Source organism: Solea solea, chromosome 3 (genome assembly GCF_958295425.1).
Source record: "Solea solea chromosome 3, fSolSol10.1, whole genome shotgun sequence".
Classification (NCBI taxonomy): Eukaryota; Metazoa; Chordata; class Actinopteri; order Pleuronectiformes; family Soleidae; genus Solea; species Solea solea.
The window spans coordinates 27,358,719-27,374,451 of record NC_081136.1 but is presented as its reverse complement, the minus strand read 5'-3'; the positions used below and the strand labels follow the sequence as shown (position 1 = coordinate 27,374,451).

The window sequence follows — 15,733 nt, the reverse complement described above, 5'->3', positions numbered from 1 at the left end:
AAACCCTCTGAACCCCCACTTTTGACCCCCTTACCTCCTCCACTGTCCTTCTCCTCCTCGTCAATGCTGTTCTTGATGCTGTCGTACTCCTCATCGATGTTCTGGTTCCCTCTGATCTGGCTGAGCACACGGCGGGCCTTCTGGGTCAGTCCACGCTGGATTAACCAGCGAGGACTCTCTGGCAGGAACAGGAATCCCACGAACTGGACCAAGGCAGGAATTACTGACAGACCCAACATGTACCTGAAAAGGCAGAGAAGTACGGAGAAACTACATCACCACAGTCAGCAATAACAGTTATAATAAGTACTGTATTATTCTGGAAAAGTATAATCTTTTATGAACCATAGGGCTAAGGTGAACAATAAATTAGTATCTAAATAAACTACATTTACATACATACATTCAATAAACTAATGAAACAATTGCCTCAGGATCTTTTAAACCACACCTCCTGTGTAACATATTCTATTTTCTTTATATTTATTTAATTATGGCAATTTCCTTTTTTGTTTTTATCATTTGTCTTTTTTGTTATTTCCAAATGCATCCATTTTAAAATTGTATCAATTGCAAGGTTGTTTTATCGTTTGAACTATTCCTGCTTTGTTAGCTCTGCTATGTTTTAAAACCATTTGGTTTTCTGTAAAGCACTTTTGATTACCTCGCTGCATGAAATGCACTATGCAAGGCCTTGCCTTGCCTTTTTAACCGCTGACAGCCAACCAAAACTAATAGGCATACATTTCCACTGTAATTAAGGAATAACATTACTGAAACAAAACCATCCGTACACTGGAATATTCTGTTGAGGGTGAAATTGTTTCTCTGTATCCTCTCATGTGTGCAAGCCACTCATTTTGGAAGAAAAAAAAAAGAGGGTCAGTCTAACAATGCCCAGAATTATAGAAAGCATGTAGGCAACGGGTAGAAGAGAGGTGAAGGAGATGGCTTTATCTTTACAATTAGAAGCAACAGGAGGCTGTTTCATGCGTCCTCAAAGAGTGGGGGAACAAAATCCCTGTTTTTATCTCAGCAAAAACAAACCATTCAATCAAGCTATTATTCCGTTCCATTCTACAAGAATGACGTCAAACTTCATAGTCTAAACTCAGTAAGTGCCTGCGAAGAGACATTATCAGGAACGAATCACACAAATCCACAGGGTTATAAACGATCTCTTCAAGGAAATGGTCTCAGCTGTCTCCCATCAGAACTGCTGCTACTGCAAATCCTTCTGCAAAGGACAATTCTTATCTTCAGTGTCTCACAACATTCACACGCACTGGAGGCTACAAACCAGTGTGTGTTCAGTGTGACGACAGGAAAGGACACAAGCAGAAGCACAAAAGAGTCAAGAAGGTAACGTTTAAAAGAGAACCCAGACAGAGGCATACTGTATCTTTTCAAATATAAAGTGTGGCTGCTCTCAGTAAATGTTAGGGGCTGCCCTGTGCATCAGTTGACATTTCAAATGAACGTCTGTCCTGTAATGACTTTTTCTGGCATTTGATATGATAAAACCCAAAGAAAATGCTGATATCATATCTAATGATGAGATAATCATATGGTGAGATTATAGAGAGAGATTACAACAGACTTCTCACTGTATACAGTCATCTAAGAAAACCGCATGTAACTCGAGATTGTGTAAGGACAGGCAAGCTACCTATACTGTAAAAGCTGGTCTGAAGCCCTGCATTTGATGTGTGTGAGATGTGCGTCTGTGTGACTGACCTCCACCCGTCGCGCTGCAGGTAGCTGAAGGCACCATCAATGAGGCTGGCAGTGAACTGTCCCCCGGTGATGAAGAGGGTGTTAACGGTCACCAGCTGACCTCTGAGGTGGGGCGGAGAGGCCTCAGCGATGTACACAGGAACTGTCATTGAGGCAATACCTGCACAGCAGGGATAAGAAGAGCGGGAGAGAGGCAATGGTTGGTCTGTGGGAGGTACTGTTCGGCATTTACGAGTTGTTTCTAAATGCACTGACTGACACTTGCTTTAAAAAAGCTAAACTCTCAAACAAACAAAATCAACAAAAGACCAAGTGTGACTACATCAGGAAGCAGTGTAGGATCATGGGAATTGTCCTGAAGTCTTGTTTGCTTCCCATGTGCATTTGTGAATTATGGGTAGAGCTTGTCGTACATGCGGTAAACTGCAATAAGTAGGTGTAATTAGTGTCAATTACACATAATCAAATGAAATAAGTTGATCCAAATGAAACATTCCATTGCTTTGAATAGAAATAAGGATTTCTATGGCGTTAAAGAGTGTTTTGGCTTACAAAAGCACACTAATGAACAAAATACAACAATTGTGTTGTTGTTTTTTTACATATTTTACTGCAGAAATGTTACATATCTTTAGCTTTTAAATCACAAATTCAGCTGTTTTAAAGTTATTACTAGCGATTTTAATTTTCCAACTATTTATGTGACAAAGTTACTTTAACCTTTCACCCTGACATGAACAACAGTAATAGTGAAATAAACTCTACAGAACCAGAACAACAACAAAACAGTCGACCTCAGTAATGGGTTGTGCACCACACTGACTGGGCAGCCATCCAATGCACAGCTCTCAAACACACACACACACACACACACACACACACACACACACTGGATACACATTCACAACAATGCACACTGTACTAACATACACACAGGACAAACAGCATGTGTTTGCAGAGGATGGATCTGACGACGAGGTACCATGAGACCTAAGCTTTCTGCAGCTGGCTCCTGATAAGCTCTATTAATAGTCTGCCACTGCCTTCTACACCACCCCCAACCCCCCTTTCCCTCCCTGCTGCCACCACCCTGCCCTTAACAGCCGCCATGACTACATGGCTACCTGTTGCTATGGAAACCACTTGCCGAGAAACCAGCCTTGCTGTCTCTGAGCGGGCACCACACTGTGGCAGCTCTGTGAAGACTAATCAATAGTTGAGAGTGGGGCAGATTTCCTTTTTCATTTTTGCTTGTTGTCGGCTTGATACAAAGCATCTCACGTATGAGTATAAATATGAAAAAATCATTATCAAACAAAAAAAACAACTTTTTTTTTTAAAACCACACAGTTCTATTGGGGCACATTCATATTTCAACACCCTGCAGTTATGGCTCTGTCTAGTGTTCAGTGCTGAATGATTGAATACTCAGAGGAGAGGCCCTCACAGTTTCAAACCAGTTTTCCATTGAGAGACATAAATCATGTCTCTGGCATTTCCCCCCCAAATTGATTTAGTGACTGTGCAAACTTAACCTGAATGTTTAGCCAAGTCTTTATCTTAGTTTGTTTACAGAGGATTATCATCTGATGGCAGAATTCCAAGAACCAGATCACCGTCAAAATCGAATTAAATGCTCTGTGGCATGAAGTCTGTCTGTTCAGGGCATTTTGATGGAAGTCCAGTAATGTCCTTTTGAGAGATGCTGCTGAAAGACAGACCTAAACCCCTTTGAAATTAAGCTACAGTCTACTTGCATCTCTGACTTTTACGACCTGTGCCTATTTGAAAGTACAACATGGCACAACAAGGTACAGTGCATTCATTTTCAAAACATGTTAAAACAGCATGATGGCTTTAAATAATTGCTTTAAAATCCAGTGGTATGTCTCTCTAACTGGCAGGTGAAACGTTCCATGACTTAAATTAACATGAACAAAATATATATAAACAAATGTCTGTTGAATTCAAATTATTGTCATATGAGTTCACAACATAATGCTGATGATACTTAACAGCTCCACATTTCATGTCACCCGACAACATTCCAGTACTGAACATGGCGAGTAATGTATTTTATGTCAAGACAGACAGCAACGACGGAACAGCAACATTGTGCTTGTAAAGCGAGGCAAATACAAACAGGCTAAAGCATGAGTGAAAAATAATAATAAATAATAAACATATAAATAAATAAATAAATAAAACACAAAGAAGTGGTCATAGAAAGTTTCAGAAAAAATTTCTACTACTAAAAAACACAGCCGTTCAGCAGTTTGACAGAATAAATACTTCTTTTCACCACCCAAACCTGGCAAAGTATACACACGAACACTCCCTCAGTCAGGTCCAATGGTTTGCTTGAAGGAGCCTGTATTTGGATTACAAAACTAAAAGACACAAAACAAAAACACTAACACACTGTTTTAGAATCGATGTGAATTGCAGAAGCCAGTGTACGGGAAAAACCTAAGGACATTACGACTCCTCAGGTCCAGTTTGGTTAAAGAAAAATCTCACCACAGACCCATAATCTTAAAAAACGTCCTAAAGTCCTATTACATGCACCTCTAACAGTCTGTAACATTTTTAACAACTGAACAGTATCCGTGGATGTAAAAGCAGAGTAAGAGAGTTAGTTATGGTTTAATCACTCGGCCTTACAGCCAGTTTTCCCCATTGGTCACTTAGTGTGTTACAACAGTAAAATTCCCTGCAGCCCACAAAGCTCCATAGACCTACACTGTAAAATAAACATCTGTGCAACACCTGTTGAAAATATACTACAAAGTTAGCAGGTAAAACACAGCTAGGGAACTTGTTTGGCTTTCTGTGCGTATACTATCCAGCGACAGTCCTGTGCAACATACAAAAGGATAAATCATGCAGCTAATATTTTTTTATCGTTGATTAATCAGCTGATAAACTTGCAAAAGCTTTTTCCCCAAAACCCATGATCACTGAACACCACATTTTGACTATGATCTGATTTCAGAGCAGTTCTCCAGCTGTTCCCCCTTATCTACCCGACAGCTGAATATGACTGTATATTTCTATACTTATGCCACATTATGCATATGCACACACCCAAAACATATGCACAGACACACACCACACACACACAGAGATCCTTATCAGCAGCAATGCCTCTATCTATATTCCCCTCACACAAATTGACCTCCTCCACCCTCTCCTCTCTGCTAGTTTTCCCTCCTGGTTCCTTGGTTTTATCTATTTAAGCCATAAGCATCACCAGGTTGTCTCCGTGCAAACCTCGCCTGATGCTACAAACAGCCTGTGCACCTAGATACTACATCTGATGTTGAAGCATCCATGGAGAAATTAATCATCTCCATTCACATCTTATAATACGTGGTGACTGAGAAAGTGCAGTGCAGTCCATTAAAGGTCATACCATTGCAAGCCAGTTAGCTTTTGCTGCATAGTATTGCTATGTTGCTTAAGTTTATTGACCCTAGAAAATGAAATTGCTTTGACTGGGACTCTCCCAATTTAGCCCAATTTATTCATTTATAGTTATTCATGTATTTTATTATTCATGTATTTTATACCATTCATTTCCTCAGTTTAAGTCCATTTAGATGCTGGGTTTTCTTTGTGGTTGTACCATCTACTGATATATGCTATATATAAATATTTGTAATTATCTCAGATGCTCCTTATCCCTAATCAAACAGTTAACTGGAAAGTTGAATCATTATCATAATCAGTATTATTTGTAATTATCAAGTAAAATTTAAGATGATTTAGCCGTTATATTTATATAAATAAGTTCTCCTCAAGAGACTTGCATGAATAAGAAATTCCAAAACAAACGCACTGTGTTCCGTTTTTCAATAATGAGCTGTCATTTCAGAACCAGGGACAGCTCCAGGAACCCTGTCTCTGTCTCTCTCACTCTCTAACACGCACGCATGTGCACACACACACATATAAAAAAGCACCAAACCAATTAATCGATTATCAAAGTAGTTGATGATTAATTTCATAATCGTTTAATCGAGTAATTGTTTCAGCTCTAAACCTCATCCTAATCATAAAAAATGTCTTCACCTTAAAATTTAAAAATGTATGTTATGGGGACTTGCCTAGTTAGTGCATAATCCTAATCTAATTGCACTATTTGTGTTTTATTGTATATTTATGTATGGATATATGTTCATTTTCCCTGTGCAGCTGGAGGACCGCTCCAACAAAATTTCGTCTTGTGCAATGACTATAAAGATTATTCTATTCTATTTTATCCTTAACCTAAACATAATTTACTTCTTAGCCGTAAACCTAACCAGCCTCAGAAATGAGGATGCAGACCCAACACCTAAATAGTGTGTTGCTGTGTGTGCAGAAAAAAAGAGAGACACAGTCATTGTCTGGTCAGGCTCAGCCTGCAAGCAGCACAGCATGGTTAAACAAAGGATTTGTCTGGTCTAGTGAAAGCAGCCTTTAGGCACCAAGTACAAAGCACGACACCGACTCACTTGATCAGAGTGCAAGGCAGATACTTCTCTAGTTCCTCCATCACTGTGATGGAGTAAGAACACAGACAGAACATTTTCTGCTGCTAAGTAGCTGGTTGTGATGGAGGAAGCTAATTAAAGGCTAATGGAGGATCCGTGAAAATGTGGCGCTCGAGGAAAAGAGTGAACTCCTGCAGATGAAGCTGCTACGGTCTTTTAACTCGGAAAGTGGTGGGTAAGGCGATTAAACTAGCAGTAAATGCAGGACAGTTTGAGTTCTTTTCCTTAGTAAATTTAGGGATGTGTGCCTAATTTCACATTACATTTTTTCAACAAATTTGTATATCTAGAACCATATTATGCGCTTTTCCATGACTTGGATTTATGGGATTTTTAAAAAAAGAAAACAAACAGCCACTTGTGAAGGAGAAATAATAATGACATGCACAAATGTCAAGCCAAAACCAAATCATTTCCCAAACACCTGACATTTTAGAGAAGTGGTTTCCACATTACAACAACAAATATGTATACAAACAAATGTCTCATTATGTTCCCACTTAGCTTCCACCTTGTTAGTGCAAGAATTGTGATTTCATTACATAAACCAACCAATTAATTAGTGAGCCTACAGGTAATAATTAAATGTTATTACAAAGTAATTAACAGCACAATTTCATTTGGACCCTTTATCTACTGCTTTCAAGGACAATGCACACTACATTTTCGACAGCTGGATAATTTAGCCGGAATACATGATTATACACACTGTGTGTGTGTGTGCTTTGGCGTGCATATGTGGATTTGTCTGTGAGCAATTGTAAGAATTCATTATGTTCAGCTGAGAGAAGCCTTTTAAAATGAAAAACTATCTTGTGAACCCTTCAATTATTACGACTGCTGACAGAGAATCCACTGCTTGAAGGGGAGATTTGGGTGGGAGCACTACAACCTGAGCTGAGTATCACATCCTAGAAAAAAGAAAAGCATTCATAGGGAAAATGTTTGTTAGTTTCGCTCACTTGTTGAGTTTTACTGAAAACAGTGAAGTAAAAATATTACTGAAAATTAGTTTAGAATACAAATATGAGAAAGTAAATGGGGCATTTAATGTGGCAGTAAATCAACCAAAATCAAAGTATCTGCAAAAAGAGCTGTTGACATATTAACTCAGACTTTGTGGTTAAAGTCTGACCATGGTTACCAAAGACTTAAATACTTTATGGGGTTCCCGTTCAACAACTTACTTTACAGTATCTGTCTGCATGAAGCTATATCATTATATTGAGTTATTTTCTTTTAAGTGAAGAAAATGCACATTTATGCATGTTTCCATTCACTGATGTAAAATTAATATTGGGAATTGGTTCATTAAGATAAACAAAAACACTAGTGTCCACTTATATGTGCCATAATATACTGTCCATTTTCCTCTAGTCGGGAATACAATATTTACAAAATCAATATCATAGATTTCCATCCAAAATTTACTAGCAGACCTACTGCGGACTGGACATGTAAAATAACCCAAGATAACGCTAACAACAACTGATTTCTGCTTTAAGATTGAAACATCTTTCTCGAAATATCCTGTGCTACAAAAAAAAAACTCTAAATTTGATTACAGTTGTCAAGTCATGTAATAAATCATTGTCAATCCTGGCAGTCTGGTTCAATACTGTCTGTCTACTCAGACTAACAACGACTCACATTACACAACAGTCCCTGAGCTCAGGCAAAAGGTCAGCACAGTGAAAACTGGCCAGAAGCAGATCTACCAGAGGCTTATGGGTAGCAATACATGGAGGCGGGGCCTAGGGTATGGCCCCTCCTGTTCTGATTACCTTTTTTTGGGGGGGGGGGGGGGTTCAGCTCAGAAATACTAAGCAATCAGCTTCTCTGGGAAGAGGCAGTCATACTGATTAAAGAGTAAAAGTGAAAGGCTTGTGCTGGAACAACTGGATGCAATGAAAAGTGCCCCCTTATTAGCATCTCTAGCAGCTAATTGGGGCGCAAGAATGTGTTTAATTATCTATCAGCTCCTGGCTCGTGCATGCTTGAATAATGAAGATCACTGCACGGGTAAACATCGTGATGGCAGAAGGGGAGGAGATATTTACAATGAAACAGCCAATTATAAAAGCCGAAATGACACGGGTGATTAGTTTCCTCTCTACATTAGCAATCAGGGTGGGTGTGTGTGTGTGTGTGTGTGTGTGCGACAGAATTTTCAATCATGTTTTGGGAATTGGAAGCATAATTTTTATCTATAATGTCTTAAAAAAATAAGTATCCCCTACACCTTTCATGAGCTGCAGCTGATTGTAAACAAACACTGAAAGCAATAACACTACCCTGCCATTACTTTCCTGCAGGGTTGTCAAAACTAAAGATACTCCGATACTAATTAATATTAAAAATAAGTATCAACTTAGACACTCATTTGCAACATTACTGATACTAACAATGCTGTCCTTCATTCTGTAACGTTAACAGACAATGTTATTCAACATTAAAACAATTATTTGTGTCTGGAGATGAGAAGAAATGACAAGCAACAAGATAAACATCGTATCTTACCAACTCTATTCAATTAATATGGTGCCAAGTCACCTGAAGCACAGCTACAGCAAAAATGTAATATATATAGATATGTATACATTTAAAGATTTATTAACTTAAATGTTTTGTCGATGAAATGCTAGAAATTGTGAAGTTGAACATAGGATATTTATGGACAATCTTGACATTGACTTTTTTTTAAATTATGTTACAAGTCAGTCATCATCTACCACTTTATCCTCCACCAGAGGGTCGCGGTATGCTACAAGTAACATCCTTTTATTTAATTATTTTACACATGTGATCATTACAGTGCGTTTTGGTGAACAAGCTGAATGAAATTTAATGGCCAACGTGGTGATAATAATTAATACATTTGCTGTAGATGGCCAATAAGAAAATGTGATTCCATCAAAGTAATCCACAGTATTTCCCAATGAAATATAACCTATACTTCATTAGGCTTCATTTTGGTGCTTTAAATACAGCGTGGTGAATAAATATTTAGACGGAAAAAGAGATGATAGACAGGATTCAAGGGGTGGCCAGATTTAAAAATGGAGAATTGAAAAAAATGGAGAATTTTATAAACATGCTCACAATTTTGTATTCCAGATAGTGGGTATAATTACTTGATTGGATCCCTCTGTCTAATTTACTGTGCTATCTACTCAAAATTACACATGCTTTTAATATTTATAATCAGAAAAAGTGGCAGTGGCTGGCTCTGATAAACTGCACTCATCTCCCATGAGGAGAATACTTGTTTTTATAAACCCCCCTGAAATTGCTCTAATTGAATGTACTGAGAAATATGTTTTAAGAATTAGCCTGTAGGGATAAACAAAGAAAATACAGCAGCCAGAACAGTCTTTACAGAGCTAATTCTGCTTGAGAACTGTTTTAGTATAAAAGGAAAGGCTAATGTTTCGTATAGAATCAGTGGTGTGTCACACTATCTACACTGTTTATCTTCTGAAGCCAAAACATCACAAGAAACGCATATATTTATTTAGGTTTTGTCTGTTTTAGTTGTTTCTTCACTGCATCCAAGCTCACTTTTCATATCAGCACTGCTGGTAAATCAGATGACCCCAAAGGGAATATGCTAAAATAAAAATGTTGCAGTATTCTGCTTTAACACATTATCTCCTGCTTTCCACCAGGCATTTAAGCAGTAATGTTTCCTTTTTAACTAGTGGAAAAATTAACCCAGAAGCATTCCCTATCTGCATATTTCTGACGCCAGATAAACAAACATGTATATCACAAGGAGCATTTGAAATAGCACTCCTTAAGCCAATCTTAAGGTAGAGGAAGTCAACACAGACCTCTCCACTTAGGTCACATTCCACTCCGATTCCAGAAATGAACTAAGGTGAGAAACCAGTCTGAAAGCCCTCCACGCATCACAGAGAAGAGCACTTACTATACTCTCAAGGAGGCAGCAGCGGTCAAGTGCTATCAGCAGGGTGCTTAGCCTAGGAAGCCAGTTCTAACAGCCCTTTGCATAGAGGATGTGACTCATGAGTAACAGCAAATTCAGATCAATAGGCATTTACATGCATGAAAGAAATGAGAAGAAAGATGTACAGGTGTGTGTGTTTGTGTGTTAGGGATAGAGCAGCCAATCTAAAATTAGTGTCTAATTGGGACTGGTACTGGTATCAGAAATGTTCAATACAATATTATCTGGACTTTGATACAGATACAAAACACTTGGGTTATTGCGGAGGAAAAATTTATCATCCACCCATTTCCATGTAAATGGGTGGAGGAAATGTGCATTCGCCCCATAGTGGAATCAAAGTGGTGCTTTGATTCCACTATGGGGCGAATGCACGTTTCCTATGGTTTAACACTTTCCAGTCACTTTCAACAGAAACTACCTTACTAAAATGGAATGTCAGATCAAGTGTGCATGCATAGAATGACTGACTCCTCATTTAGATAAGAACAGATCCGCGGGCATGTATGCACGTGTGAAGCTATTCTCTGCACATGCAGAATGCGGTACGTACGTCCCAACACTAAAGAAGGCAGCCTTACTGAAACTGAACGTCTCCTGTGTACTTTGTGACTTTATCTTGGCTTCCTTTAGACACGTTGCTGCAATATCCACCTCTTATTTGTCAATCAGTTTGTCTGCCCCTCTTTATCACTTGATGGTACTGAACCAAATCAAATAATGATCACAATAAGGATAATTACACAGCTAGTTGTTTAACAGCCAGTGGCATGCAAACCGAACAAGCAGAGGGACATGCTGTGCAATCAGAAGCTGTGAGTAACTGCAAATATCAGGCCTGAGGCAGGAAACAGACAGAGGGAGCACATAGCGCAACAAACCAAGTAGTTGGGGGGAATATATTAGGCTTTATGACCTATGACAGTTAATCTGAGTCTGACCTTTGAACCTTGTGATGGAGAACAAGTGTGGGTGGAAATGTTAAAGCAAAAATCAATATCAGTATCACATTGCCATTAGTGCTCCCAGCTGGTAGTGATAATTTCACTGATTTCCAATTAAGAGCTACTTCGTGTCTAGGTCTGTCACAGACTTAATGCAGTTTAAAACTAATTTGAGAGCTTAACCCAGTGATGCTTTCCTTGCAAAACACTTGAAAAAAAAGCACTGACTTAACACTGCATGCTCAAAATTCTCAAATAAGCATCATCAAGTTTAAAGGCCAGCCAGTGTATAATAATTTGTGACATCTAATTGTGAGAATGCAGAGTGTAGAGTTCCTCCATTTACCCTCCCTGTTCCCAGCGTGACGGGTTACTGTGGTGGTCTTCACATATCAGAATGTAATTAGCTTCCTGTTTTGAAAGGTGAAGCCATAGGAAGTAGGACAGAAATAGCCTTTAGCCACTGTAGAGGACGATTACACTGTTTCAACTCAACTTAACTTAACCAGGTCCAGTCAACTACAGCTGACTACTGAAGCAGACTGTGACCTGGATGACTGAGAACCTTCACAGACATTTTGCAAATAGAATGAGTTTACAGTGAGAGTCTGTGGGGAAATTAGCCCACTTCTCACTTGATTTATAGCATCAATAAAAAGTTTACTTGGTTCATTTTGCTGATATCACTTTTGGAAATTTCCATTTAGACGAAAACAGCAGTTAGCAGATATAAGTGGACACAGTGTGATTGACAGCTACTACTTGGACCAATGGGAGTCTGATTGCACATGATGTGAACTTCACACAAACTTCATAGACTGATATACTGCTGGTTCATTTTACCTACCTACACCAGAGCTTTAAAAAAAACACACTTAATGGCATTAACTCAGGGACAAAACTGTCTAATTATCTGATATTAATCTCCATCATTATAACATAACATTTTTATAGTGATAATATTTTAGCCAATAAGTCAAGCCCTATTTCTTACCAAGCCCAACTCCGACTATGAGCCTCCCCGTCAGGAGCACTTCTTTGCCGGGGGCGGTGCTCAGCACGATCCCGCCGACGGTGAAGAAGAAGCTGGCCAACAGTATGCACACTCTGCGCCCGAAGAGCCCATTGAGGAAGCCGCCCAGCAGGGCGGAGAGGGCAGCCGCAGCCACAGTACATGATATGAGCAGCTCCTGCCACAGCGCGTTCAGGTGCATCTCCTTCTTCAGCAGGAGCATGGCCCCGGAGATCACCCCGGTGTCGTACCCGAACAGGAAGCCCCCCAACGCGGAGAACACAGCCAGGACATAGACGAAACCGGGCGTTACATCCTGCTGGAACTGCTTTCGGGCAGCTCTCTCCAGGTCCCCCGTGGAAGAGGAGGCTGCTGTGGCTGAACCTGCTGCTGCTGATGATGATGATGATGTTGATGTTGTTGGGGCACCGGTGGCGGTGGAAGCTCCGGCGGAGGCGCCGTGGCTGCCGATGCTGGCGCTGGACGAAGCTCTGATGAGACTCCGCTCTCCTCCGTCGCCCGCTTTCTTCCACCGCTCGCCCATCAGGTTGCTCATACTACGGAGGTTGTAGTCATGCTTTCGCGACATATGGGAAACACAGCACAGGACAGGACTGCTGGATTGTATGTGTTGCTTCCAGAAAAGAAAAGTAAAAAACAAAACACACAGCAAACTCTTGCACCCCCCGCAGTCTGGAGTTTACTGCCAGTAAGTTTGCTTGTCCTACACCACTCCACCAAATAAAAGCACTGGCTGTAGAGTAAAGTTGTTGTGCAGCCTTGTGAGTGAGGGAGTGTCAGAGCATCACATCCCTGTGGTCCTGATGATGGGAGAGTTGAAGAAGACTGGGAGCAAAGGTAAGATAGGAGGAGTATAGTGTTCTGGAGCACTTCGTCACTACCAGCGTCGGCATGACGCAAAGAAATGTTTTGGAAGCATGATGCTGGAGTGAGGACTCATCAGCAACTATTCGATTATTATGCTGAAAATAGAAAACCCACAAAATGATACACCCTGTAAAATATGTATGTACATAACAAAACACTGAAGAAATGAAATAAATAGCAAATAAATACTGCTGTAGTTTCCCGTGAACTCATCATGCAATTCATGATTCAACATCTGCTCTTTTTAAATAATACAAGACATAACTGTAAACAAATAATGATAAATAAAAGATACAGGTTACAATATGACAGTACGGCCCTATTAATAAAAATAAAGACTTTAAAGTGGCATCACGTTTCTCCTGAAATGATTCATTAATCTAAAATCTGAAAACAGCTGCCCTCTGCAGGAGGATGGACTGCAGTGCTTCAAGTCTATGTTTCTGAAGAACAGGAGGAGCAACTCTTCTCCAAACACACATTATCTCTGGTCATGATCTGTTTTACAACGTTATTAAAAGAGGAAATCGTTTAGCAACTAATGAAAATTACATCTTCTATATATAAATATAAAGATTGGCTGGATGAGAATTTAAGCGAAAAAAGATATCCAAGTGTGCATTCATAAAGATAACAAAGCAACCTTTAGATTGATCAGGTTAGTTACATTTAACTAGTATATCTAGTTTTTCCTTTATGGTACCTGCTGGGACATTCACCATGTGGCACACATGATTGCATTACATTACATGATTAGTTTACCAGATTATTGTTTGGTCAATAATAGGATGATGATGCACAGCACATATTTGAACAGCAAAAGCAAGCATATTAAAACTGCTTTTGATTTAATATCAGAGACAATAAAAAATGTGAGATGGTAGATATTCACATTTGAGAAGCTGGAATAGGTATAAACATATTCAGATCTTCAATTAATTTCAGCCCTACTTATCATGAATATCAGTGCCAAAAATGTTGGCACAAGTGTTGTGTTATTGAGAGGAAGACAGTTAATTTTTTTATGAGGACTGCTTGTAATTAATATTGTCATTGCTGAAAACAAAACAGACAAAAGAGAGCAAACATTTCTCAAAGTGTTAGGTACAATTACCACAACACAACTTAAAATATATTGCTTTTCATGAAAAATATCAAAAAACAAATAGACTATTATTAAACTATAAATCCCCATCTAATGTCAAGCAAGTATTTCACTCTCCGCTGAAAGCTGAGGGGTGTTAAAGCACAAAATGCATCATTGAAATATCCCATATTCAGAACTATCTGCACATATTCAACCATTAGTCCTGTCAGTATAAACCTTCTTCATTATTGATTGGGTTTAAAACACAAAAGCCCATCTCTGTGAATGTGCTGTATGCCTCCAGCCTGGAGAAATGACAGGGTGGTAAATGCATTCATGTGCATTCATGTATGGAGTGGATCAATATGTGGACAGCGATGTCACACAAGATGGAGAATTACTATGGTCTGATAATGGTCCATGGTGTAGCCCATTATAGAACAACAGGATTCCCTAGAGATACAGTGGTGCACATGGTTTTATGGAGAAAAACTTAAATGTAGGTAAATTAACCTTGTGACTCCATATGATGATATAGGCCTGCTATAGCGTAGCCTAAGGGAGGAGATGTTTGTCAGGCAGTTGTTCTATCTGTGTTGCCAAAGCTGTACATTTTTCCAAACCCTCATTCTACCAGCACCAGACTATGGTATCCACATAAGGATTCTTGAAAAGGCACTGGCTGATTTGCATACAATCATGTTTCCCAAAGAAAGAAGAAAACTCTTTGTACTTCAGCAGCTGAAAGTTTTAGTTTCATCATAATCTTTGATTTCCAGAAAAGTTGAAGTACAAATATTTTTCAACAATTGAAACTAAAGCATTATGAATCGTCATAGCAATCTATTAGTTTTGAACACACACATGTTCTTCTACACTCCATGCACTTTCCCATGAAAAGCAGATAGGTCTATTAACTGACCTCATTAAAGATGAGAGGGTAGTCTGGGAATCACATCTGCCAAACATCCAGATGGTCTGTGCCGGTGTATAGTTGGAATTAGTCCAACCATGGTCTTCTCCTGTAAAAATACAGCAGTGAACAGATACAGTTATTCAGGAATTACAGTAGTTAGTTTCAACTGTAACTAATTGTCACCATGTTGGTAGAGCAGTCCTGAGATTTCTCCACTTAACTGGTCAAAAATGTGGACTACATACCAAAATATAAACTCAATAGCCACTTTCAGTCTTTGATAGCCCTTTAACCTTTACAGTGTACAGCCTAAAAACATCAGAAGTCAAAGTCAAACTGGTCCTCCCATCCTATACTTACTAATTGTAATTTAAGTCCACATTGTGTAGGCTACCTTTAGTTCTGCATGGCCTATTCATGAACATAGACTTTTGGATTTAGCCATCACTAATGTAATAATTTACAAATATACATTTACCCGACTTGGACATTACCAAGACCCAACTTATTTTATATTTCATGTTCATGTTCAACAGCTTCAATTGATGGGGTGGATTTAGTCTTGCTAGACAGATACACAGAGGGTGAGAAAGAAAGGGAAGTGCACCTTGAAAAAAAGAGTTGTGTTCAGCGTTAGAACT

General features: G+C 39.1%; 1 protein-coding gene across 1 annotated transcript in view; it reads right to left on the bottom strand.

Moving 5' to 3' along the window:
* The window catches only part of LOC131456570 (proton myo-inositol cotransporter-like), a 59,889-nt gene extending 46,704 nt beyond the window's left edge, over positions 1–13,185 (bottom strand). Inside the window, exons 1-3 of the mRNA XM_058625024.1 lie at positions 12,184–13,185; positions 1,738–1,897; positions 35–243 (exon numbers count right to left, since the gene is read on the bottom strand). Coding sequence (XP_058481007.1) covers positions 35–243; positions 1,738–1,897; positions 12,184–12,790 — 976 coding nt within the window. The 5' untranslated portion in view covers positions 12,791–13,185. The remainder of the gene's footprint in view (positions 1–34; positions 244–1,737; positions 1,898–12,183) is intronic.
* Between the last annotated feature and the right edge of the window lie 2,548 nt (positions 13,186–15,733).